This window comes from Bactrocera neohumeralis, chromosome 2 (genome assembly GCF_024586455.1).
Source record: "Bactrocera neohumeralis isolate Rockhampton chromosome 2, APGP_CSIRO_Bneo_wtdbg2-racon-allhic-juicebox.fasta_v2, whole genome shotgun sequence".
Taxonomy (NCBI): domain Eukaryota; kingdom Metazoa; phylum Arthropoda; class Insecta; order Diptera; family Tephritidae; genus Bactrocera; species Bactrocera neohumeralis.
In genome coordinates this window covers 70169831-70195462 of record NC_065919.1, presented here as the reverse complement: position 1 = coordinate 70195462, position 25632 = coordinate 70169831, and the positions used below count along the sequence as shown (strand labels likewise).

The following is a 25632-nucleotide window of genomic DNA, read 5'->3' as shown; positions in this document are numbered from 1 at the left end:
CGAAACGTTAACGTGATGTGAAGTTACCATGCCCTATTGTTTTTTAATATAGTTTGTTGAGTGATGCAGTGTAAGCACTTCATTTGAAATGAAATAACCGCAAATAACAACCTATTGCCACTAGCAAGATCAAATCGAAATGGCATCACATCACATGCCTTGGTAACGTTGCATATAAATTCTGAAAATTTATAAATTTTATTATTTTCTAAATACTTACTTATTGTTACTACAAGAATGCCACTTAAACCATAACGCACTTTATCACATCACGTGAAAAAATATCACATGATATTGTTGTGACAGAACATGTAAAAATATTTAAACTGAAATTCGCACAAATTGAATAAAATTGTTGTTGTTTTGAAATAAAAAATTAAAAATATAGTTTTCCCTAAATTTCAAAAGCATTTGGTACAAACTGGGTCAATGAAAAAAAATTTCGCTGATAAGCGGAAATACTATTTATTAATGTATAGGCGCTTGTATACTCGAATTTCACAATATAATATATAACAAATCTCCTCTAAAATATATAGTAAACACACACCTCTTCTTATTCCACATACATACAAATAAAAAAAATGTTTTGTAGGTACTAAACTAAGTTGATTAAACATCACTGCCGACTAGCAAGGTCTGCCGAACACCAACTCGTCGACACCGCATTTGGCAATGCGATAATTAATCTCATCGTAATTCATGGTGCCGGAGAAGCCCTTCTGTAAGCGATTAGACAGCATCCAAACCTCTTCTTTGCCCTCTAAATTCCTTATCACCTTTAAGCCGCTGATAAACTGCAGCGTTGTTGGATTCTCAGCCAACAACAAGCGATTTTGATGTGTATACGGTGTACGAATATCCCAGCCGAAAAGACCGATCGGTTCTAGGTGTCCACATAGAAACATGCCCTGCGCGGTCATGGCTGGTGCCGCACATTGTATGCCACGTTTGCCCAACAACACGAAATGCTCCAAAGCTGAATTGATACCGCTCTTCCAGTAGGTGGGATCGTTCACAATATCCAAGGGAATGGCTACTTGTGCATCATTCGACAGCGAATGCAGGTACAACATGCGTCGCAAACCCAAACCGCGTGGTGTTACCGCGAAACCGAATGTACCATCCAAAAGTTCGAAGCTCTCACCGGCTATGGTGTGCGTACCAAAGTCTGGATCGGGGTATGTGTACTTGTTTTCCACACGCCATGAACGTTCATGTTGCACATCGTACACCACAAAACCGGTACCGGTGGGATCGGCCATATAAACGAAAGCTTCCTCGCATGCACCCTTCGGTGCGGGATCTGCAATGTCGACATATGGTGTGACGAAACGGCTTATTGTCGGCTTGAACATGCCCTTGGGAAAACGATAGCGATGCACGACCTTCGAGGTGGCTATATCCAGTACCACTAGTTGTGGCGCGCAGTGTTGTTTAAATTCAATTTCACCGCTATCCAATATCCACATTTTGCCACACGAGTCGATCTGTTGTCCGTCAAAGGAGAAGAAAAGTTAAAAATTGTGCCTCAGTTATTATCTGCTAAACAATACCTGTATCCGGTACACCGAGGTAAGCCCATCACAGTCATCGCCATGCGTTTTATGCCAGTCGTAGCTTGGATAGGGTTGCAGTTCGGTGCCATTGGGGCGCACCACATTCGTTAGATAGGCCAGCGAGTAGGGCACGCCTTGGCCGAAACGTGGTATTGTCACGAATATCTTCGGTTGCTCGCCACTTGCTAACAGTAATATATAAATGTTATTTTTTATGTTTCTCTAAATATTTATTTTAAAAAGAAAGATATTACTCACGCGGATGGTAGACATCCACATCTATGGGCAGTGGATTGTCTGGTATGTAGAGCTCTTTACGTAAAGCTTTTTGTCTGTCCTCTTCGCTGGGAAATCCGAACTCCAAATTTTTTGCCTCGTACACTTTTTTCAACTCCTTGTATCTCGAAAAGTTGGGGCGTTGTGTGTATTGACTCCATTGATTGCCGCGTCCGTAAGCGCTCTGACTGTCATGGATGGCGATCAAAAGCAGTATGAGATAAAACCAGCTTGAATACCTGTAAATTAGTAACTTTTTTTGTTATTTTTTGGACCAATTCGTAAGCATTGCGTTAAATAAAATTACAATGAATCATAAACAAATGGGTTTATTTTGTACATTTCACTTTTAAAATTTGTGTTGCGTTGTGGATCTGTTGGTGCCTTGACTTGCTCAGCTACTGACTGCATCTAAGCCATCTGTAGACTTTCACGTGAAAGTAAGAATAATATTTATGAAACCTGTTCGTTACTTATTCGCAATTAAATTCAGATAAACATTTACATTCACACATCTGCTAATACTTTAACTTGGGATTAAGATTATAAACAAAATAATCGTTAATTACTAGACATCTCTGGCCGCTGCCGCGCACATTACTGTTATTTTTTTGGTTTAAGCTATTGTAGTTATATTTTCTTTTGGGTTTAGTTTGAGTTCATTTTTCAGCGAATGGGTGTTGATTATTGTAATATTGTTAATATAATACAACAACAATAGTACACGCAATCTATTTATAGGTTCATTTTCTGTAATTAAAGTCTGCTAAAACTGGAAAAAAATAAAATCCTAAATGAACGTTGTAGAGGCTGTTGTAATCTTTTTATTACACAAATGTTTTTTAAGTATCTATTTATTTAGTATTTTTGTTGTTGTTTGTTGTTAGGGGAACTCTAAAAAATATATGGTGATACTTAAAAATATACTGTTGTCAAAAAATAGTAAAACTTAATTTAAATTTTGCGCCAAAATCCATCCGTCGAAATATTTGTTTTCTTGGTCTGTCAGTGACATCTGTGCTTAATGTCACATCAAAATAATCATTACTGTTTAGTATACGCTTGTGTTTCTGAAGCACATAAAGTGCATTCGGCGATTTTTACGATGAGTGAAATTATTCAACAAAGAAGTTCCAATAAATTTTGTGCGTTGACGATGAACCACGTCCAGGAACATTGGCCATAAACATAACTGATGATTAACACGTCAAAAAATAAAAGAATTGGTGCTTGAGACTCGATGATTAACAGTCAGAGATCTTACAGATCTTACTTAGATTAGTAAAAAACTATTTTGAAAGATCATTTGGACCCAAGAAAAGTGAAATGTCGATTGGTTCCAAAATCTATCAATTTTTTCGAAAACAGCGTCGCGTTAACGTTTATGAAATAAAGATTTCCAACAACAGGATGTCATGAAACGTATTATTATTAGCGATGAGTCTTGGATCTGTGCTTATGATCCGGAAACAGACGATCAATCGGTCACATGTCGTGGCAAAGGTGAGTCGTAGCCGAAAAAACCACGTCAAGGCAGGTCAAAAGGTTATGTTGACATTTTTCTTCGGTTATAGAGGTGTGGTGCACTCTAAATTCCTCCGGCCAAACTATCAACAAGGAATACTATTACCGCTATTTAGCAAACTCAAACGACCTCTCCGGGGAAACCGTTTTGAGTCAATTGAATACATTAAACGCGAATCGTTAAATTAAACACCCCAAGTGCAGACAGGTCCCTATGCACTTGGTCTTTCCATTGCATACCTGAGCGTCATTGATTCCGTGATCCACTGATAGATCTCGAATGAGATTTTCGTTTATTTCATACATACGACATGGGCTAACCAGCGTTGCGTTGGATTTTTATGCGCTCAATTATATCAATGTCGCCGTAGAACTCATACACTTCGTGGTTTCATCTTTTTCGATACTCATCGCTCACGCGGACGACCCCAAAGAACTTTCGGAGAGCAGTTGCCTCGCATGCACTAAGTGCTTTCTCATCTCGGTTCATCATCGTCCATATTTCTGCATCGTATAATATGACGGGTATGATGAGAAACTTATAGAGCGTAATTTGTATGCTTCGCAGAGGGATCTGCTTCCCAATTACCTATTGATTCGAAAGTTGTACCTGTTGGCAAGAGTCTGTGTTGCGTCCATGTACTTTGTCTTGCCCGCGTTTAAATTTTAATTACTTTTTATTCAACCTAAGGCTTAAGAGGTTTTATTATTATTTATACGTGTATATCATCGTGTATATCCTGATCGTGTCAAACGCAATTAAGAATATAGACGCTGTAACTTCATCAGCTGCTGGAAGAAGATTTCACACAAGTGAGGAAGTCAAGATGGAAAGGCCTCGAAATACCAAAATCGAACCGATATCGAAATGTTAAAGGATTTTGACAACTTCTTATCCCATATTATATTTTTATTTGTAAAGTGATGTTTATAATTTTACTAAGAATTCTGTGGGACTTTGATAACACAATTTATGTCTGCTAGGTATTTTTATCCACAAACATGTAAAAAATTATGAAAATATAACTTTAAAGAAACCTCCTTAAGTTTTTTGAACTGTGTGAAATACCAAGAAGGCGAACCCGTTTCCCCAATCGATGACGATGGAGCAGACGTTCCATTGCCCAACCATGAAGAAGTTCGAATAGCAATTACCCGTCTGAAGAACAACAAAGCAGCGGGGCCGATGGATTACCGGCCGAGCTATTCAAACACGGCGGCGAAGAACTGATAAGAAGCATGCATCAGCTTCTTTGTAAAATATGGTCGGACGAAAGCATACCCAAAGATTGGAATTTAAGTGTGTTCTGCCCAATCCACAAAAAGGGAGACCCCACAATCTGGGCCAATTACCGTGGGTTAAGCCTCCTCAACATCGCGTATAAGATTCTATCGAGCGTATTGTGTGAAAGATTAAAGTCCACCGTCAACAAACTGAGTGGACTTTATCAGTGTGACTTTAGACCTGCCAAATCCATAAACGACCAGATATTCACACCACCTCTTCGTCGATTTCAAAGCTGTTTTCGACAGCACGAAAAGGCGCTGCCTTTATGCCGCGATGTCTGAATTCGGTATCCCCGCAAAACTAATACGGCTGTGTAAACTGACGTTGAGCAACACCAAAAGCTCGGTCAGGATCGGGAAGGACCTTTCCGAGCCGTTCAATACCGTTCTGCTTTCTCCAGACTGGACGAGGAAGCAAAGCAAATGGGTCTGGCAGTGAACGAGGGCAAGACGAAATACCTGTATGAGATATACGACGACATTGACATAGTTCAGCGAATCAAAAGACAGCGGCAACGAAAACACTCCAGCTCTGAAAGTATTCGACGCAGGAACCGCCGGGGAAGCAGAGGAAGAGGAAGACCTCCACTCCGTTGGAAGGACCAGGTGGAGTAGGACCAGGCTTCGTTTGGAATATCCAATTGGAGTCACGTAGCGAAAAGAAGAAACGACTGGCGCGCTGTTGTTAACTCGGCTATAATCGCGCAAGCAGTGTCTACGTCAATAAAGAAAACGAAGAAATACAAGTATAAAGACTAAAGTCCAATAAACTGCTCTGAGAGTCCAATAAATTGCTTGTGAGTAAACTGAGATACTCTATTAGTCACATCTCTGCAACTGGTCGAACTATCAACATATTGATTAGACTCATTATCACATTTCAAGATTGTTTGAATACTATTTCGTGAAACTGAAGCTGTGACAACACACATATTCAAATGTACATACATATGTAGGCATGTAGGTGTTCATATATAGACGCGTGTAGTCACAGCCAAGTAGGGGTTTCCCACTCATAAAATCAAAACAAAAATTTCCAACCAATACTTAGATACAATAGCGGTAGTGAGTAGTCAATGGACTTTAAAATATTTTTTGACGTAATATTTGCTTTACTTTTCAAACAAAGTTCCCGTTGTAGAATTTGCTTGACGCATCTTAAACACTTTAAATTGCAATCATATAGTAATTACTTATGCAGGTACATATGTACGTATGCTATGTATGTATGTACGTATTTTTCTTTTTCAAAATTAGATTTCAATGTTCAAAACGGGTGCCATTGAGAACGTTAGAATGATTACAGTGATCTTTAAATTGAGATTTCCAACCGAACATTTTATGCTCTTGCCATTTGCAAGAAACAACGCCAAGGAAATACTTTAAGATGTAAAATGTCAACCAAATGATCGGAATCTAAGCAATTTTATATATACTGTGTGATCAAATTGAAAGGTGAATTTTGTCCATTTCATCTTCTTCAAAGTAATTCCCTCCCGGTGCAATACACTTATGCCAACAAATTTTCAAGTCATGGATAAAATCCTCCTTTGTGACGACCATCAGAGCCTTCTTCGATTCAGCTTTTATATCCTCAATTGATTCAAAACGGTGCCCTCGGAGAGATCATGTGAATTTGCTGAATAGCCCGAAGTTACACGAAGGCAAATCAGGCGAATGCGGTGGTTGCAGCACGATATTTGTTGAAAATGTAGTGAAATGAACACGAATAACCAATGCAGTATGATGATGAACCATCATCATGGCGCTTCTTTGTTCAATAAAATCAGACATAGTAAAAATCGAATGATTAACTTTTAGACCCTCACAAAACGACGCGTATCTCAAATACTAAAGAATATTTTGACATGAAATTTAGCACAGATATCACTAACAGTACTACCAACTTTAAGAAAAACAAAACTTATCAAAATAATATTTCACCTTACAATATGATCAGAGTAGTATGCACATATACTCTATATAACTTATACACTGACCGACAAATTCAGCAAAAGATTTATCAGAATAACCAAAATCATTATAAGTTGTATATGGGAGTTACCTCACATAGACTTTCGAAAATTCTGGTAATAGTTATATGGGAGTTAGGTCAAGTTTTCGCCCAATTGTACCTATTTTAAGCACAAAGATATATTGTTATGAGTGAAACATAATCTGTTATTGTCTTTGAGATAACTCAAATATTGGCCGATGTATCTAGCATAAAGTCACCTGGAAAAGTTCGAAAATTTTTATATTAGGTATATGGGGGCTCAAGGAAATATTGCCCTGATTCAATCCATTTTTGAAATACAGAGATACTATTGACAGGAAAGGCTTCTGTCTGAATTTCGCCGAGATATGTGATTTCCAATTCTTATCCCGGCTTCCATGAAGCCCTCTAATACCATCTCGGCTGTACAATTTTATTTATCGCACTTTTAGGAGTTTTTAACAGTACCGTTATATGGCGAGTGGAACAGTCAACAGAAGTGCTAAAGGGATTCCCTCTAATACCATCTCGGGTGTACTTCTTTTATTTATCGCACATTTTAGCCGAGTTTTTAACAGCGCGTAGTCCTTCTTATTTGGCATGTGGATGGAATCATCTTCCGATTGGATCCATTTTTAAAGTATCAACAGAAGTGCTAAAGGGATTCTAATGTATACTAACCAAATTGAGGGCAGGCAGATGTGCCCATTCACTACTGCGATCACCTGTGATAAATTATAGTTCTATATCCTACTACTTTAGGCCTTAGCAATGGCCTTTTATACCTTTTTGATTCATGACGTTTTGTGGGCGTGGCAATTCATCTACGAACTCCTACTTACTTTTTAGCAAAGAACATGTCGACCAAGTTTCATCAAGGTATATTAATTTTGATTCAAGTCACAGCTTGCACCCGGATTTCAACTTGTTTCGTCATCGGGATCATTCATATATATAACGCTATATCTATCTCGATTCGTTTTAGGTGATACATACAACCGTTATGTGGAGAAGACTATTATACTCTGTACCAACATGTTGCCAGAGTATAAAAACTTATTTTAACGTCGATCGAGCACAAATCCACTATTCTATGAAAACTGCCCATTAAAAATACTTTCATACCAAATGCCATATTGTGAAGGCATTCTTGTAACTATAGTTTTTATGGGCTGCGCCAATCTGTCTATATAATTATTATGATTTTTAATTCATGAATGCATCACCTATATATTCTTTTTATATTTTTAAATCGGATTTTTGAAAATAAATTTCATATACACATATTTTTGCACCAAAAGACACTTATTAATTTTGAAATCTTATCTATTAATATAACCAATTTTTATACTTTTTTTCAAAACTTATTTGCATAATACCGCAAAACATACACATTTTGACAAACAAGCGTTGCTGAAATCAAATATTTTTATTGAAAAAAAATATTCAAAATAAAAAATATTTGAAATTAGCACTATCACTTTTATTAATTAATTCACTCACATTTGTTAAGTTATTATTTAATTTTATTTTTACGAGCGTTTAAAATTTCGATTACTTAAATATACGAATTCTTAAGCCGCAGGAACGTTTCGTAGATTGCTCGTCTCCGTGTCAATATAAAAACCGACTGATTGTGGCATTTTAATTCGTTCGGTTTTAAGCCTTACCTTACCTTGAAGATTCATACAGTGAAATTTTCGTGTAAGTATACAGTGTTCTGAATTATTTTCTTTGTTATTGTTGCTGCGTTAAACAAATATGATAATGTTTTACGTACAAAATATATAGACATACATACAGTATTGGCATGCGAAACTGCTTGTTCCTTAAGATTGCCGACTGGTTTCGTTATTAACTGCTTTTGTTTTTTCCAGAAATTAACAGGTTATCAGCAGCAAACATCAGCAGTTGACGATGATTTTGTCTGGAAATCCAAAATTTGTTGGGGATCGCTATCGTTGACTGATCCCAATCTATAATCTTATGTAATTTTCTTTAATCTTAGGCCTATTTGAAAAAGACGAAGAACTCAAAACATTGTCTAGGTTTTATAACATCATTATAATTGTTTTGACTCCTATGCACACAAATAACACTTTAATTGCTTATAGGCAGCTATGAGCAATAAATTTCTATTTATTACTTATGTAATTGGTCCGGATTTGAGCCTCAAGTAATTTGTTAGCACAAAAAGTGCAATAAAATTAATGAAGTTATTACTGCAGCGCCGATAATTTTTTCGCATTCGCCCGTAAATCTAATGCATGGCATAACACATCACAACTTAACGTAACATAACATAACATAACTTTTCATAGTTTCTTAATTTCCGAAGTAATTGACAGTTGAAGCTCATGTTAAGCGTTGTATGCTGTCTGCAATTCACTGATTTTCTGATGTATTGCCAACATGGAAGCTCGTTTACAATCCAGTGGTTACATTGTGATCATTTATAACTTTACTAATTAAACAATGGATTTAGTAATAAAGCTAATAATTGTGCAATCTTATTGGTGGTGGGAATGACAAGCCTTTCAAACCAATTGATTCATGGAGTATATTTAAAGTGAGCAAATATTTATTTGGCATGCACGCTAACATGTGAATATTAGGGTGACCCAACTAGTATATTAATAAAATACTAATTATATTTAGTATGTTCCCTTAGTAGAAAAATCTTTACGACTTTTATAATGTCTTCTCCATAGGAATTAAAGGGATTTTTTCGGGATATCTAGTAGTTTGGGTTATTAAAATTGCCAGTATTCTCGGTTACGTCAATTTGATCATTACATAACGAGTTTTTCAATAAGAGCGCTAAATAAAACAAAAACGGTTTGGGATATCAATGAAATTCTTTATTCCTGTGGAAGTACAGTCATTAAGCGGTAGCGATCTGCCGGTCTTGATCATCACGGAAGAAGTACGGCCCAATGACGCCACCGGCCCATAAATCGCACCAAACCGTATTTTTTTCGGGATGCAATGGTGACTCGTGGAGTACGTGTGAATTACTCTCTGAAAAATAACTCATATTTTGCTTATTGACGAAGCCTGTGAACCAGAAAAGAGCCTCATCGCTGAAGATGATTTTTCGATGAAAATAATTTTCAAGTTGTAGCCCATTTCACGAACATACGACGATTCTGGTGGTCAATATAATCTTTTAAGGATATAGATCAAGATCTTTTTGCAAAATTTGCCACAACGTCGTCACAGAGATGCCCAACGCTTGAGAACGACGTATGTGAGGCTGATTTGGGTCTTCCTCAGTTGATGCGCTAGCGGCAGCAATATTCTTGACACTATGGGCACTTCTTTGTCTCACTGGCACGGCAACATTTTGTACTATGTTTGTGAATTCAAATTTTTCCACTAGACGCTCAATTGTTGATCTGACAGGACGATTATGACGACCATAAATTGGACGTAACGCTCTTAAAGTTGAGGCCACAGACTGCAATATTCGGTAGTATATTTTAACAATTTTTAATTGTTGTTGGATTGTATATCTTTCCATGATGAAATGGCAAACCTTAAGAAGAGAAATGTCAAAAGAGCGGGAAAAGGTATGGCGTCGTTTGATGTCCCTGTCGGTCTACTTTTGTAGCGGCATTGAAAAACCCGTTAATTTCGTAAAACATGGTGCTCAGATTTTTGATTTTAACCGGCTCTATGAAGAACTCAACATAATCGTAAAATAAATTTCGACCGATTCCTTATAAATCGAGTAATATATATTTGTATATATGCGGAATTATAATTTATATAATAAATTTTGTGTACGAAATGAACCTCCCTTACACTACAAAGTAGTTCATATACATTATCGGTTAATGCTTGAATGCATTTTGGAAACTTGCAGCCATTTTCCTTTTTTATTTTATATAACTTTTTTTCTATATAAAGAAAAAACTTAATAGAAATTTAATTAGTTTTGATTGGCGTTGACTTAAATAAAGTGCAAAATGCGATAAAGTTATAATAACGCATATATTATGTATACTTATACATATATACAAAACTACACAGGTTCATACCTTACATTAACGCATGCGTGAATTAAAGGCCATAAAAAGACCCGGTCGGATAAAACATTAATTCCGAATTGACGGTATATTTTGCTCCTTGCTCTATCACCATTATCTGACGTTATTGTTGTAAAAATTGTATATCATTATATAAGAAAAATATAATATAATGTATGTACTACAGTTATATTGTATTAGTAGTGTTGAAGTTCCTTTCGGCGGCTCGAAAAAGTTGTTCAATTCTTTTATTTTAAATTTGATCTGATAAGGTAAGGAGGAAGTTGGTCCCACTTGGAAGCGAACTCTAACATTATAACAACCATAAAAGTATTATTTATAAATTGTTAAACTAGTACCGATCTTTCCTGCAGGGTGTGCGAAAAGATATATACATACATATATATAGTGTATGAGCACGTACAGCTCGTACTTACCGGAGCATTTTTATACGAATGTGCATTATGTGTGCTATCACGAAATTCCTTGCATGGTTTGTTATTCGACAAATTGTTGGCAAATTGCTTTTTGCATGCCATAATTTTCACTTGCATTTTTTATGTGCTTTTCATTCACGACTTTAGGCCCTAAACAGTTATATTAAGTATTACGTTTTAACGGTTGTTTGCTTACTAAGTGCCTTATCGTAAGAACGAGTGACAGTAAAAAAGGGGATTTCTCAGTTATTTCAATGATTGTATACGAATACTTTTAGCGCTTGGCCTCATTTATGTTACATATTGTATGTAAACAAGTGCCGGAAACTCGTTTTTATAAATTATTGTTTTGAATGAGCACGGTAAGCTGTCTCCCTTGAGATGAGCCTTATCGATAAGTGAGCCTCTAATTTATGTTAAAAGAGAAGTACTTAATCTATAAAATTTATTGTTTTTGTAGAAACAGTATATCTCAAAGATTTTCAGAGGTCTAAGGTCGCTCAAAGCAATTCAAATTTCGGCATACTTACACATGTATATACATTGCTTACATATATTTATTTCGATGATAATATTTTCATTCGACTCAATCAACAAACTTCAGTCAGTTATTTCAATAATCAGCACGCTTGAAGAATTCACTGTTCCATGGTCCGTCGTGTGTTTGGAATCTTTATACTTAATGCTTATTTTGTTCCGATAGAGGCTCTCAATTGTACTATGCTTTAACCACTCTAAAATATTATTTGATGTAGTTTCTAATTGCTCTTATAGTCGATCTGTTCCACTCTAAAATATTATTTGATGTAGTTTCTACTTCCTACGCGATTATAGTTAACAACAGCGCGAGTCGTTTCTTCTTTTCGCTGTGGCGAAGATTTACCAAGCTTGAAACCAGGTCCTTCTCCACTTGGTCCTTCCAACGGAGAGAAGTACTTCCTCTTCCTCTGCTCCACTAGCCAGCGTAGCCGCTGTCTTTTAATTCGCTGAACTATGTCGATGTCGTCGTATTGTACAGGTCATCGTTCCCTGGCCAATGCAGAACAGTAATTCGCAGAATGAAAACTTGCAACGTCGACTCATCGGTTGCCGTTATCGTCCAAGCCTCTGTACCATATAGCAGGACGGGAATTATGAGCGACTTATAGAGTTTGGCTTTTGCTCGTCAATTATTTAGTACCACTTCAATTTCATCAAAATTTTGTGAGCAAAAAACTTTTTTTCGTTGCGTAAACACCACTAAGGCGGTTTCAAGTTAATTCAAGTCGTTTTTTTTTCATTATTTGGCGCCAATTCGAGATATCAAGTGCAGCCAGATCCTTCTTCATCTGATCTCTCCAACGAAGTGGAGGTCTTTGTCCTCCTGTGCTTCCACCGTCGAATACTGCATCGAAAACATTTAAAGCTGGAATGTTCTATTCTACTCGGACAACATGACCTAGCCATCGCAGCCGCTGTCTCCTAATTCCCATAAATCTTTCGCAAAACCTTTCTCTCGAACACTTCTAAAGCCGATTTATCTGATGATGTTATTGCCCATGCTATATATCAGGTTGAGAATAATGAGAGACTTTTAGAGTTTGGTCTTTGTTTGTTGAGATACGACTTTACTTTTCAATTGCTAATTAGTTTAAAGTAGCACAAGAGTGATTCTGCGTTGATACTGGTTCCAAGATTGACGAAATTATCAACGTCCTCAAAGTTTTGATTGTTTACAGTCATGTGTGGGTCAATTCGGGAATGCGTAGGCTGTTTGTTTGATGACAGGAGATAATTCTGTTAACCTCGTTCACAACCAGACCCATACGCTTCGCTTTCTTATCCAGTCTGGAGATAGCAGAACTAACGGCGCTGTTGTTGAAACCAATGATATAAATCTTATAGAAGATCTTCTATATCTTCTCTACTTAGTTTTGCAGTTCGTTTTATTTTCTCCAGTAATATATTAAAAAAGTCGCCTTGTTAGAAACCTCGCTTGGTATCGAAGGGCTCGGAGAGGTCCTTCCCGATTCTAACGGAGCATTTGGTAATGCTTTACGTCAGCTTACACAGCCGAATTAGTTTTGCGGGGATACCAAGTTCAGCTATATCGGCTTCCTTTTGGTGCTACCGAAGGCGGCTTTAAAATCGACAAAGATGTGGTGTGTGTCATATTATACTTTCAAATAATAAACAAATAGTTATTAGCTGCATATATAATATTATATACGAGTATTGTGTGCTAATTTTTCATAAAATATTTCCACAATCCTGGAGCTATTGCAAAATCAAGTGAAGATCAGTCGATCTTAATTTGTTATTATTTGTGTTTTATTATTAATAAAAGTTTTGAATGGAATAATGTAATTACATATGGACATGTGTACACTCCGTTACTTGAAATAATGAATAAAACAAATTAAGATGTCAATCAAATCATATGCATATACCTATAATTTTGACGAATGAGCAAATTTAATAAAAGACTAATTGCTTTAATACCAGTATTAAAATGTATAAATAATAAGCCGTATGGAATTCATACATATGTATATAAGAATTACAATTAAATATTTGGTAGAGGAAAGAACCTGTATGGTTCAATTAAATCGAATTGAGTTACTGTAAATAATCAAAAGCTTTTACTTTAAGGAGTGGTTAGAACTAAAGTTTCAAGGGAATTACAGTCAAAGGAGCCCTTCCGTGGGTTGACTTTCTCCTAAATAGTTACTCATAATCAAAACGGAAGCATTGATTGATAACGCGATTCAAATTCTGAAGCTGATGGCCTACAAACATTCCGTTTTTCAGCTTCAAAAAAGGGACCTTCTTGAAGAGTATAGTAGTATAAAATATGTGCTTTAACACTCCGACCTCCACATAAAATTTTAAAACGAGTGATATAACTTATTAGAAAATATAAATTCGTGCAGAAAACAAGAAGTTATGTCTTAAACAATGTTTAGTAACGAATTAAGCAAAAAGTATATATATTTTCTGCAATTTTATGTCAAATTGGTCCAATAAATCGTTGTGGCAAAGTCCTGTGTCCGTTTCGCTCTGCTCTCTGAGGGTAAGTTTAATTAAGTTTGCATTTTAATGGTTGTTTGATTACTAAGTGCCGTATTGTAGGAAACACATTCTTACAGTACAACAAAACTGGAAGGCCAGTTACTTCAACTTTTATTGTTTGGCTTCATTTAGCTTATTTTATGCAAACAAGAGTGCAGGAAATTCGTTTTTGTAAATTATTCTTTCGAATAATAGAACATGAGATCAATGAAGCTTATCAATAAGTGAGCCTGTATGAATATACAAGGTCTGTCGCAAAAGAAACAGAACTTTTTAAATATAACTGTTTCTGGTGGCGCCACCTATTGGTGGGTATATGAAATAAAAAGTTTGATCTCTTGTTGACATTTCGTAAAAATTTTAAGACAATTGGGTAACTACTATGTGGTTTCAACAAGATAAGCCAGCGCTACATTTGCCACACGAAATGCTCGCGATTCCGAATGGACCACCCAAGAGCAATCGATGTTATCGATCAAAAAGTTACAGCAGCTTTTGGTCATCGGTGGTAAAATGCAAAGAGCAAATATTCAATTTTGTTTTAAACTTGGGAAAACGTTTACTGAAACATTTCAAATGATGAAAAAAGTTTATGGTGATCAGTGCCTATCCCGTCGTAATGTGCATGAGTGCTTTAAGCGATTCCAGGAAGGTCGTGAGGACCTCTGTGACGATCAGAAGTCGGTCGTCTTCAGAAGTCAAAAATAAAGACAATGCTGATTTGTTTTTACGATTCTGAGGGTATTGTACACCGAGAGTTCGTCCCACCTGGCCAAACGATTAATGCTGTATTTTACCTTGGTGTTATGAAGCGTCTTTTATTACGCATTCGTCGTGCTCGACCACAATACCGTGAGGCAGGGTCCTGGCGCCTGTTGCACGATAATGCGCCGTCTCATCGGTCGACGCTTGTCATTGATTTTTTGACAAAACACTCCATATTAACCATTATTCACTCATCCTGATCACCTGATCTGGCACCGTGTGATTTTTACCTATTTGGAAAACTTGAAACTCAGTGCTCATGAAAGGACACTGGTTTCAGGACATTTCAGCTATCCAAAAGGCGACGACCGATATTCTCAAGAGCATTCCGAAAAATGACCTTAAACACTCATTTGAAATGCTAATTGACCGGGCTAAACGCTGTATCGAAGCACAAGGAAACTACTTTGAATATAAACAATAACTTTTGAAAAATATTAATTTTTTGTTGTTTTTTTTAACAGTCCTGTTTCTTTTGCGACAGACTTTGTACATATATAAATTTTTTCTTTTCGTTAGACTCAATCTTATATTTCAGCCAGTTATTTCAATAATGAGTACGAATTGAAACGTTCTTTGTTCCACAGTTTGTCGTGTGTTGTGTAGGATATACTAGGTATCTGATGATATGCCTATCAGACCCGGACTGGTCCATATAAACTGCATGCATAAACCGAAGTCCTTTCCAGATAAGGCTTGTTGCAAGTGTAAGGATTATGGGACAAGGCTTTGGTATGCTTGTATTTGTTCAGAAGCATATTTGTTGCAGACGATAATAAAGAATTAGATTAAAATACTTCAAAATGTGTTTGTTTCGTCTGTCCGGGTCAAATTTGCTCTCATTTTTTACTGTCTCAAACAATGTCTTACATCATGTTTAGTACATTGTTAGTTGAAACTATGGGTGATAACTATTTTTCTCTGCTTTTCAATACATAAATAAAAATATTTTATGTTAAAAACGATCCACGACCCGTTAACTTCCTTTTATGTCGTTTCTTTAAAACACTAAAATTGTAATAGCTCATCTAAGATCGATTCATATGTTTCCTTAGTTCCAATATAGTTTTCATCAGAATTATGCCACTCCTTGTTTATTTTAATTAATTTTTTATTGAAATAATTTATGACTTTATTATTTATTTATTTTTTAGCTTAATCTTAATTAAAAGTATATACATATAATTAACTTTACTATGAACTAATTTAAAAAATTTTACTTGATAGTAAGCTGATGGCAACCTTTCATGAAATTTTCTCTAATTTTACTTGAAAATGTTAAAGAGTTTAAGAAATAAGTTTAAATTTTAATATTTCCATTACCGATATATTCAATATTTAATTTGTTTTTGAAGGTACTGCGTCTAATTTCTAAATCGATTTAAGAACATCTGAATCTAAGCCACCAATATTTTTTTCCAAACCATATACTACATAAGCTGAAAGGTTTTTGGCTTGACTGAGAGATCGCAATCGCAAATCGATTGTGTTCCAATGCGCCACGCTACTTTCTAAACTCGATAAAGCTCCGGCCCATTGAGCTTCTTTTACGACATAGAAATGGAAGCAATTCCGAAATGAACTAGTCTTCTACACACCATATTCGGTAGACCCGGCTTAAAGCTTTTTTCTCAGACTTAAAAAGGGGCTCATTTGAATGAGGCTTAACTAAAATAGGAAGATTAAGGCGTCTAATTTGATATCACCAGCAAACCGCTGTTGAAATGTTGTAGGACCGTTGCAATATATCAACGATATAGAAAAAATCATTTCAAATTGAGCTCATGTCGAAGAATAAAGCTATTTTTTCATTGAAAATAATGTTCTTTCATTATTAGGCCAAATAGTTTTCAGCCCATATGGTGTAATAATACACCTTTATTGATAACCAGTAATTGAATATAAGTAGTTGAAGTGCTTTTAAATATAGTAAGAATTCGAAAATTCAGCCTTGTGCTTACAATGTGTATATCGTACTCTATACTGGAGTCGCAAATACTGTTATAAAGTGCATATATTATACAATAATATTGTGCAGTAACTTTCCATAAAAGGTTTCCACAATGCCACAATGGACTAAGCTTTTGCAAAATCAAGTGAAGATGAGTCGCTGACTCAGATCTTGAACGGACGCGTGTTGTATGTCATCAAGTGGTCGACGCAAAATGCGGAAATTAACTTCATTAAAATCCATAGAGCCGCTGGATATTTTCTGCGAATAATGAAAACATTAGCAGTTAAACTCAGTACAAACTGAGGCAAAAGTATCACTGGCAATTATTTACCTGGAAACGATTCGACAGCATCCATAACTCCTCTTTGCCAGCATCGTTTTTGTACACCTTCATGCCGCTTACAAACTCAATCAGTTTTGGATCTGCCGGTATTTCGATCTGATACTTAACATTGAATGGCTTGTTCGGACTCCAACGAGTCAACATTATTGGATTGAATGTAACACAGTAGAGATTCCTTTGACTGTCCATTGCCTGGGCGGCACATGAACTGCTACGTTTGCCCACATGACGAAATGCCTGCGGCATGGCATCCACACTGTCTTTAAAATTGGTACGGTTGTTTACGACGCTCAGCGGCACTGCATACTCGCTGACACTGGCCAATGGATGGAAGTAGAGCTGTTCTCGATCGCTGGCCAAACCAAACATGCCATCCATTAGAATGAATTTCTCATTGGCAATTGTGTGTGAGCCATGATCAGGATCGGGATACATAAATCTATTTTCGATACGCCAAGCTGTATTCAATTCCGAGTCATAAACAATCAAACCATGAAACGTGACATCAGCCTTGAATAATTTATTAGTACAAAAAGAAAAAAAAAGAAAAATAATAAGGACACGTTATTATAACGAGTTAGCAGCAACTACTTGAGTGGAAAGCAGACGGCTTACGTACAATGTAGACTTGTATTTTGCGACAGCGGCCTTTTGGCGGGGGATCGTGTACAATTGCTAATGGCGTGATGAAGAGTGAAGCGCCGGCTACGTATGTGCTTGGTTCGAAGCGATAACGATGGAATAAGGTGTCGGTGTTCAAGTCGAAGACGAGTAGCTGTGGTGGACAGTGTTGAACCATGCCTATAGCGCCCGAATCGAGTACAAACATCTGATTGCACTCCGTGATCTACAAGGTGGTATAAAAAGAGCAAAAATATTCAGCTCACGCACATAATCACCGTGCTAAATTTCAACTTACCGCCACACGGAATACCGAAGTAATTTTATCACAATCACTGCCATGTGAGTTATGCCAACTATAATCGGGATATGCCTGGAGTACTGGTCCATTCGCCTCATTGGCGTCAGACACCAATGCCAAAGTGTACGGAATGCCCGTGGTGAATCTGGGTATTGTCGTAAAGACACGTGAACCCTTTGTCGCTGTGAAATGTGTGTGAAACAGGTGTGATTTCATTGTTGCTATTTAAGTTTACAAATTACTTACGGTGAGAATGGGTCGCCACATCGATGGGCGTTGCGTTTTCTAGTACTAAGTTGCCATTGGCTATTGCTTCTTGACGATCTGCTTCCGTGGGGAAGCCAAAAACCATTTGTTTCCACTGATAGACAGTTTCTAGCTCGCGTTGTTTAACACTGAGTATGGCATGCGGCGTTAGTGCCAATAACAATACCACGAAGCATCTTCCCCACATTATGTAAATTTTGTATGTAGAACTTTTGCTGTGAAATGTAAAGTGCGAGATAATTAATAATTAGCTTAATAATAGAACTATTGTCTACTATTTATTTTGTGGTCTGGAAGAAGACATTAAATAGAACTTTGAAAAGCGTAAATTATCACAAATCATCGAATATTTTATTATTTTTTATTTTACTTGGGTTCCAAAATTACACTTCTTATTTTACTTATTTTGAATCCCATACGTATTCATAAAATAAAAGTCGCTTATCACAAATTTTTTAGCGTATAGTATAACTGACAATGAAAGTGAATTTTAATATTTGTTTATGTTTATTTTATGTTTACTTACTCTACTTTAATAAATTTATACAAACAAACTTTAATATTTACTTTACTTTATTCTCAAGCCAGTGGAACATGAGTTTTATTTTTAAATTATCACAGGTTGTTGTTTTTATAACAATACAGTATAGAATTGATATTTCTTGGGTGGTTAAAAGTTTGAGTCCCTTGCAAGTCGAAAAAGTATGATTCGAAAATTTTGTTATTGTAAATATGTGTGTCGAAATTCCCGAGTAAGCATTTCATAACGACATGTTTCTAAGATATTATAAAATATCAAGGTTACATCTTCAGATTTATTAGATCACGTAGCGGATATGTATTTGCTCGGGCTGATGAATAAAATTCAAAAACTACCTTGAGCGATAGGCTTAAGAATTTTAGCTTTTCGTTGTAAAAAGATAGGCAGTCAATGCTTCTTATTAGAAAACTTTACATTATTTACTTTGAAATATTGTCAGAACCTAGTATTCCGGTCTTCAACAGTATAAAGACATACTCCAAAAGATCGTCATAGTTTTTTTAAATTTATCTCATTATATTCTACATTTCTGACAACTAAACAAATTTTATCCGTACTGAGAAAAAACTATATTTTCATGCATTTTAAAACAAATATTAATTTTCCCCCTAAAAATAAACACTAAGACCGTCAAAGCATGCCACCTTCTTCAAATTTTTCATATAGGTGCAGTGCCTTCAGTGAATTATAATTTCTTGGTTTCAAATAATTTTTAGAGAACCATTTGCTAAATTTGTGGTCAGTTTCAATGTCATAATCATAAACCTATGTCTCGTCACCAGTAATTAAGCATTTGATGAATGGAAGGTCTTAAGCTACGTTTTCAAGCATCTCTTTCCCGAACTCTACTCGACGGTACGTGCGCATAAGATTAAGTTAAGACGATCGATGAGAGATATTGAGATTCTTTGCTATGTTTCTGATGCCCAGTCCACGACGATTTTCAAGCACTGTTTCTTTAATTTTTTGGATATTATCGTCATTAGTGATTGCATGAGGAAAATTTTTGATGACTTTCCGACCTTCAATTTTTGTCACTCAGATACTTGTGTTTCGTGATAAAGTTTGGCAGTACATTTCTGCAACGTTTTTAACGTTTGTGTAGCCGCGATTCCATTGAAAACACAATATTTGCAGCAAGTTGTTCTATTCTATTTCCATTGGTAAAATCACCAAACAAATTTTTCGCATAGTAAACTCACAGCTGCCAAACTTCGCACGAATATGTATAAAAGGTTGTACCAATCAGGAATATTTTTTTATTGATTCAGTTTGTTCGCGCGGTTTAAATGGGCCAGACTGGGTCAAATTTGTTTAGGTGGTATTTCAACAATTTTTGGTTTTTATGTACATATGTATATGCTTGATGAGAATTCGTTGGAAACGGTCTCTTTAAAAAATTTATTAATATAATATTTTATTTAAGCCTGCTTAATTTAATTTGAGTTTTAGGCATTTCCTCATGTATACACATTTGCATAGATATAAATTGTTTATACATGAAAGAAATCACATCACTCTTATTGGTAAACCCTGTGGAAACTCACAAGTTTCGATGCCTTACATAAAGAAGAAGATATTCACTTTATATCATACCTCGAGCTAGAAATATTTAGCATCACCATTTTTGTATAAAATGATTTAATTACACCACCGAACTGTTAACACCAAATCACTGAACATCACAAAAGGAAAACACCTTTCTCGATAATAACTATGTGAATTGTGGAAATAATTTTTTAAGCACATCTTATTACCAAGCAATATTTTCAACAATTCAGTAAAATTTTTCGGCGAAATCACTTTCACAATCAAAAAATCACTCGTTTTTTTAATTAAATCCACATGTATCTGAAATATGTATTTCATACATATGCTCGAAATCTTCGAGCTACGCATTTACGTAGTAAATTCAAGAACCGGTAACCGCGGTTATGAATATTTATTTGCCAACTTACCTCCAAAAATCGTCACTGAAAGATTTTTACTGAGTGATAAGGTTTATTGTTGTATTATTTGCTGTAGACGAAATAGCTTTCACCGTTTCGGAAATATTAGGCGCGTGTTTGTGAAATGCCTTTTGACAATTTTAAAATCAACTTTAAAAGAAATTGTATATTTTTGAGAGAATTGTCGTTCACAGCTTATGCGCTCTTAAATGCGAACTGATGCCTATTGGAAATTAACACATCTTTTTATATGGTTCTTGCTTCACAGTGGAACTTATTCATTATCAGTCTTCTTAATCAATATTTTTTTAAGTTTAAGTGGAGGCACGATTTCACCCTTAAGCATGTAATAATAGATTTGAAGAAAATCAATTACTATTAAATTCCGGCGATAATGGTGTAACGGGTAGCAAGGAATTCTATTGAAAACCAAATTTCTCTGTAATGCCTGTTACATACCTTTGGAGATAATTTTGTCGCATATAAAATTTTTTATAGATGTTTGTATGTAGAAATCTGTCAAAAAGTGTATTTGTTTTTGGCGTAAATATATGTATGAAATATATGCAAATATTTATACTCTTTTTGGGAATTTTTGCGTACGTGCATTTACATTTTTGCTTTGAATAAATCTGTCACGGGGCGCCATAAAAAGATATAAGCTAGATATGCTTCTTCCTAGTGACTCGAATGTTGGGTTTTTCGCCAACGATTGTTGGTCGAGGTCTACGATTATTAGTCATTCTGGTAATTACCAATAGGAAGTGAATTTCAGCAATGAGAATAAATAAAATTTTTTTAAAGGATTTTGACTTCACTCAAGTACTCAGCCAGTACACCTGTTATACTTCTCATTGACGTTTTTTTTTAATTTTTCACTAGATACATGTATGATAGCCCTGTTTATCACATTAATATCCCCTTGGCATAGATTAATAGGCCATAAAGTGGGAGTCTAAGTGTACTCTCATCTGGTTTAAGAACCTATCAAGTGCGTGTCGTAATTTATTTGCCACTGCATAACTATAAATCTTGTGTCTTTCAAGCAGAATTGTAAGCAAGTAGCTTCAGTTGTACTTCTCTCAAGTGCGGCTTCTTTCAGGGAGGTATGCATCTTCACCGATAGCAGAGCGGCTATACAAGCCTTGTTCCCGATGCCAATAAGTTAAAAACTAGTCAAGGAGTGTATGACCTAACTAGCAGTAGCATAAAGTTACTTTCATATTAAACTGGTCTGGGTGCTTGGCAACAGCGGAATTGTCGGAAACCAAGCAGGGGTTCTGCTGTCATGAAGCATTCGGGTGCTTAATCTGTAAGCTTCTCGCGAGTTCAGCAGCGTTGGTCAGCATTCAGTATCTGTGGGGTTGCGAAAGCTTTCTAGCCCAGAGTGGAACATAATTTTAATGAACCCGGCTGGAATTGGCTGGAATAGATATTAGCCGCCTCAATAATTCAGTGGTAGGTTCTAGATGTTTTGTTGATTACCGACGGTCTTTTTTAGCCATACCTAAAAGTTCTAAGCATCACAGCGGACAAGCGTCTATGTATGGCACAACTCGCGGACTCACGAGCAATCAGCATATTTACCTAACCTAACTTATACAATCTTTAGTCCAGGAATCAATTTTTATTTGAATAATGATTCGAATTATTAAATAAGGAATACTCGAGCTTTTCAATTAACTTCCTTTCACTATCACTAATGAAGATATATCAGAAAAGAATGGCAACCCTACACCCCATTTTTATGCAACAAAATATTTTAGAACTTTTTCAGGGGCACTGAATTTTTCAATTTTAAAGGTAATCTTCGAGTATAAAATTATGAACTGTATTATAAAATCTGTAAGCAAGTTTAACACATTAAAGTAACTTTTTGTTGAACATCATTTGAAAATATTATTTTCGAACTTTTGAATCTTTAGTGAATTAAAATACCACATCATTTTCACATTTGAAATTTTTTTATCACACCATCTTCTTCAGATATTCATATGTACTTTTATCCGTACATCAACAACTTTTACTGCTTTTCTCACCTAAATTATTTTATTACGAGCACTTAGTATTACACCAAATCGTTAAATTGTTTTCCAACTGTAAATATATTAAGCCGTTTCTAATTCAGTATAAGCGCGTCTTTTGCGTGCGACAAAAATTTTGCTCCAACGCAGGAGATGTTTTCATCTGCGATTACAACGAGTAACTATTTCATATACTGACCGGAAGATCGATACAGGCGCTCGAATCGTCTTCGTTTCGCAACATCAATGACGTACAGCAAGTAGTATCAACAGAAACGGCAAAGTCAACAATAACAACATACCAGCCATTACGGCCCCGTCCACCCTACCTTATCTATGTCGCACACTCGGCATATGCATGAGTACTCATAAGTGGCTGCGCAGTGCGTATGTGTGTGCTAATCTACGGAGCCTGGCTTCTTCAATGAGACGCAGATGCGATTACAGGTTCGCTGAATGATTTTTCACAGGTGAGCTTGTTCTAAAGCTGGACTGAGCAGTTTTTGGGCGGGTTGGTGACGGTTTTATGCGTTGTCATTATAACGCTTTTTTACGGTTGGTTAGTTAGGTGGACTATAAATATTGGCAGTAGCTGTTTACAGGTGTGAATGTGTTGCTTCACCGACCAGCTCAACCGCCCCACCTTACAATAACAACCTCCCTTTCAGCTATTTCAATGAGCAAATTTTTTTTTAAATACATTTTTTTGACATTTGTTTTCATAAACTTGTATTCGCATTGTTATTAAATTAAGCAAATAGCTCTCTCAAGCTTAAGCGATTACGTGGGATTCATATCAATATTCCAGATTCGTCATACTACTTTTGCTCAGTGGGGTTTTCGCATTTATTGTTTGTTGACTTTTATTTTTACTATCCTTATCATAAGAAAAAACAATTTTGATACGAAAATTCATTACATTTTTATTAATGCTTGAGTAACGCGAAATTATGTAGGCCTCTGAGAATTTCACACTTCTTATAGAGGGATATACTCTTTAAGGGGTTACATGGGTTTCCTCGGGTAAAGAACAGCCTTTTTTCAACAATTTTTTCTCATATAAAAAAAAGAAATATTTTATTATTATCGAAAAAAAACCTTCGTCGAAGTCTTTAAGAATTGTATGTCAAGGACTTGTGTAAAATTTCATGAAGATCGGTTGTGTAGTTCTCGAGAATGCTTGCCAACCGACTTCAAAAACACAGTTTCGAGCAAAACGAGTTTAAAGACGGCGCACTTAGCCTATCTGGACTCTAGCGCACAAATTGTCAAGGCTTTATCTCCGAAACTATTACTCGGATAACTTGAAAATTTTGGACAATATTCTACAGGTGTTGTAGAATTTAATAAGACAATAAAAAAATTCGGCTTTTCGTAACCCGTAAACTCATGTAACCCCGTAAGAGTGTTTAGAATAACTATAAGGATTCAGATTTCTTTGACGAAAACTCTTTAAAGTATGGTAGTATTGGAAATTTGGAATAAATTGGATATTAAGAAAAATATAAGGGGTATATTTTTTTGGAATATTGTTTCTTCTTCTTCTTTATTGGCATAGACAAAGTCTACGTGGCTACAGCCGAGTTAACAACAGTGTCCCTGTCGTTCTTCCTTTTTACTGTTTGGCGCCATTTGGAGATGCCTAGTGTTCCTTCTAAACCTGGCCTTTCCAACGCAGTGGATGTCCTCCTCTTCCTCTGCTTCCCTCGACGGTTACTGCGTCGAATACTCTCAGAACTGGAGTGTTTGCATCCATACGGGCAACATGACCTAGCCAGCGTAGCCGCTGTCTCTTAAATCGCTGCACTATGTCAATGTCGTCGTTGTTGTTAGTGTTAATATTGGTTCTAAGATAGACGAAATTATCTACGACTTCGAAGTTATGACTGTCAATAGCAACGTGGGAGTCAAGTCGCGAGTGCGACGACTGTTTGTTTGTCATGTTAATTCATTCATAATAAAGTCTAACTGTTAATCAATGTATTGATTTCTTCGTGCTTAATTTCTAATAAAACCTCTATATGCCTATAAAATACCCTTACTTTGATTGCTATTATTAATATTAATTACATATCTGTACACATTCATTACTTGAAATAATGAATAAAGCAAATTAAAATGCCAATCAAGTCATATGCAAGTGCCTATAATTTTGATGAATGAGCAGATTTATTAATAGACTAATTGCTTTAATGCTAATTTTAAAATGTAAAAATAACAAGCCGTATAGGCTTTATATACTATATATAAAAAATATATACATATGTGGTATATGAGTGAAACATATTATAAATGAAAAATATATTTTAAGATTCGTTAAAACTGCCACTTCGATCAAATTGAGTTTATGTAAAGAGCGAAACATTAATGCAATATTTGATAGAACGAAAGTGTCAAGGGATTATTGGTCAATGGTGTGTTTTTTCTAATCTTGTTTCTCTTCAGTAATATTTACTTACAATTAGTAACCAATTTGAAGGATGTACTTGTAATAAATTTATACCAACGGTTTTCAGTCCTCGAAACACTTTTCATAAGCACATTTTGTGATGTCTTTCAGCTTCTTCAGCAAATTTTGTTTTATTTCTTCGATCGACTGAAAACGGGTTCCACGGAGTGGCAATTTCTGTTTAGAGAATAAGAAAAAATCACCGGAGACAAAACTGGTAAATACGGTGGTTGATCGAACTTCACGAAAAGTACGTT

The 25632-nt window shown here is 35.8% G+C and overlaps 2 protein-coding genes across 5 annotated transcripts; both read right to left on the bottom strand.

The window, feature by feature from the left end:
• Positions 1-446: 446 nt before the first annotated feature.
• On the bottom strand, positions 447-8991 carry LOC126758128 (protein yellow-like). 3 transcript variants are annotated; one of them, XM_050472214.1, is made up of 5 exons: positions 8444-8991; positions 8146-8388; positions 1818-2074; positions 1557-1744; positions 447-1490 (listed from the first exon to the last, which is right to left on the bottom strand). In XM_050472214.1, coding segments are annotated over exons 2-5 (1308 nt in total). In that variant the 5' UTR covers positions 8148-8388; positions 8444-8991; the 3' UTR covers positions 447-629. The 3 variants fall into 3 exon arrangements, with proteins under 3 accessions (XP_050328171.1, XP_050328158.1, XP_050328163.1); XM_050472201.1 differs by lacking the exons at positions 8146-8388; positions 8444-8991 and adding an exon at positions 2143-2421; XM_050472206.1 differs by lacking the exons at positions 8146-8388; positions 8444-8991 and adding an exon at positions 2176-2421.
• Positions 8992-16143: 7152 nt separating this feature from the next.
• On the bottom strand, positions 16144-23120 carry LOC126758147 (protein yellow). 2 transcript variants are annotated; one of them, XM_050472227.1, is made up of 6 exons: positions 22942-23120; positions 18392-18627; positions 18143-18327; positions 17843-18070; positions 17212-17733; positions 16144-17138 (listed from the first exon to the last, which is right to left on the bottom strand). In XM_050472227.1, the coding sequence occupies exons 2-6, from the start codon at positions 18597-18599 to the stop codon at positions 17019-17021; spliced, it is 1263 nt and encodes a 420-aa protein (XP_050328184.1). In that variant the 5' UTR covers positions 18600-18627; positions 22942-23120; the 3' UTR covers positions 16144-17018. The 2 variants fall into 2 exon arrangements, with proteins under 2 accessions (XP_050328184.1, XP_050328195.1); XM_050472238.1 differs by lacking the exon at positions 22942-23120 and adding an exon at positions 20912-21103.
• Between the last annotated feature and the right edge of the window lie 2512 nt (positions 23121-25632).

Bases quoted from the DNA above. Each gene is read 5' to 3' on its own strand.
- LOC126758128 (XM_050472201.1), bottom strand. From the start codon at position 2,246: ATGCAGTCAGTAGCTGAGCAAGTCAAGGCACCAACAGATCCACAACGC. The intron at 1,745-1,817 runs GTGAGTAATATC...TATTACTGTTAG, and splicing joins TGTGGATGTCTACCATCCGC to CAAGTGGCGAGCAACCGAAG. The intron at 1,491-1,556 runs GTATTGTTTAGC...GACGGACAACAG, and splicing joins CCTCGGTGTACCGGATACAG to ATCGACTCGTGTGGCAAAAT.
- LOC126758147 (XM_050472227.1), bottom strand. From the start codon at position 18,599: ATGTGGGGAAGATGCTTCGTGGTATTGTTATTGGCACTAACGCCGCAT. The intron at 18,071-18,142 runs GTAAGTTGAAAT...ACCACCTTGTAG, and splicing joins CTTCGGTATTCCGTGTGGCG to ATCACGGAGTGCAATCAGAT. The intron at 17,139-17,211 runs GTAAATAATTGC...CATTATTCGCAG, and splicing joins TGCTGTCGAATCGTTTCCAG to AAAATATCCAGCGGCTCTAT.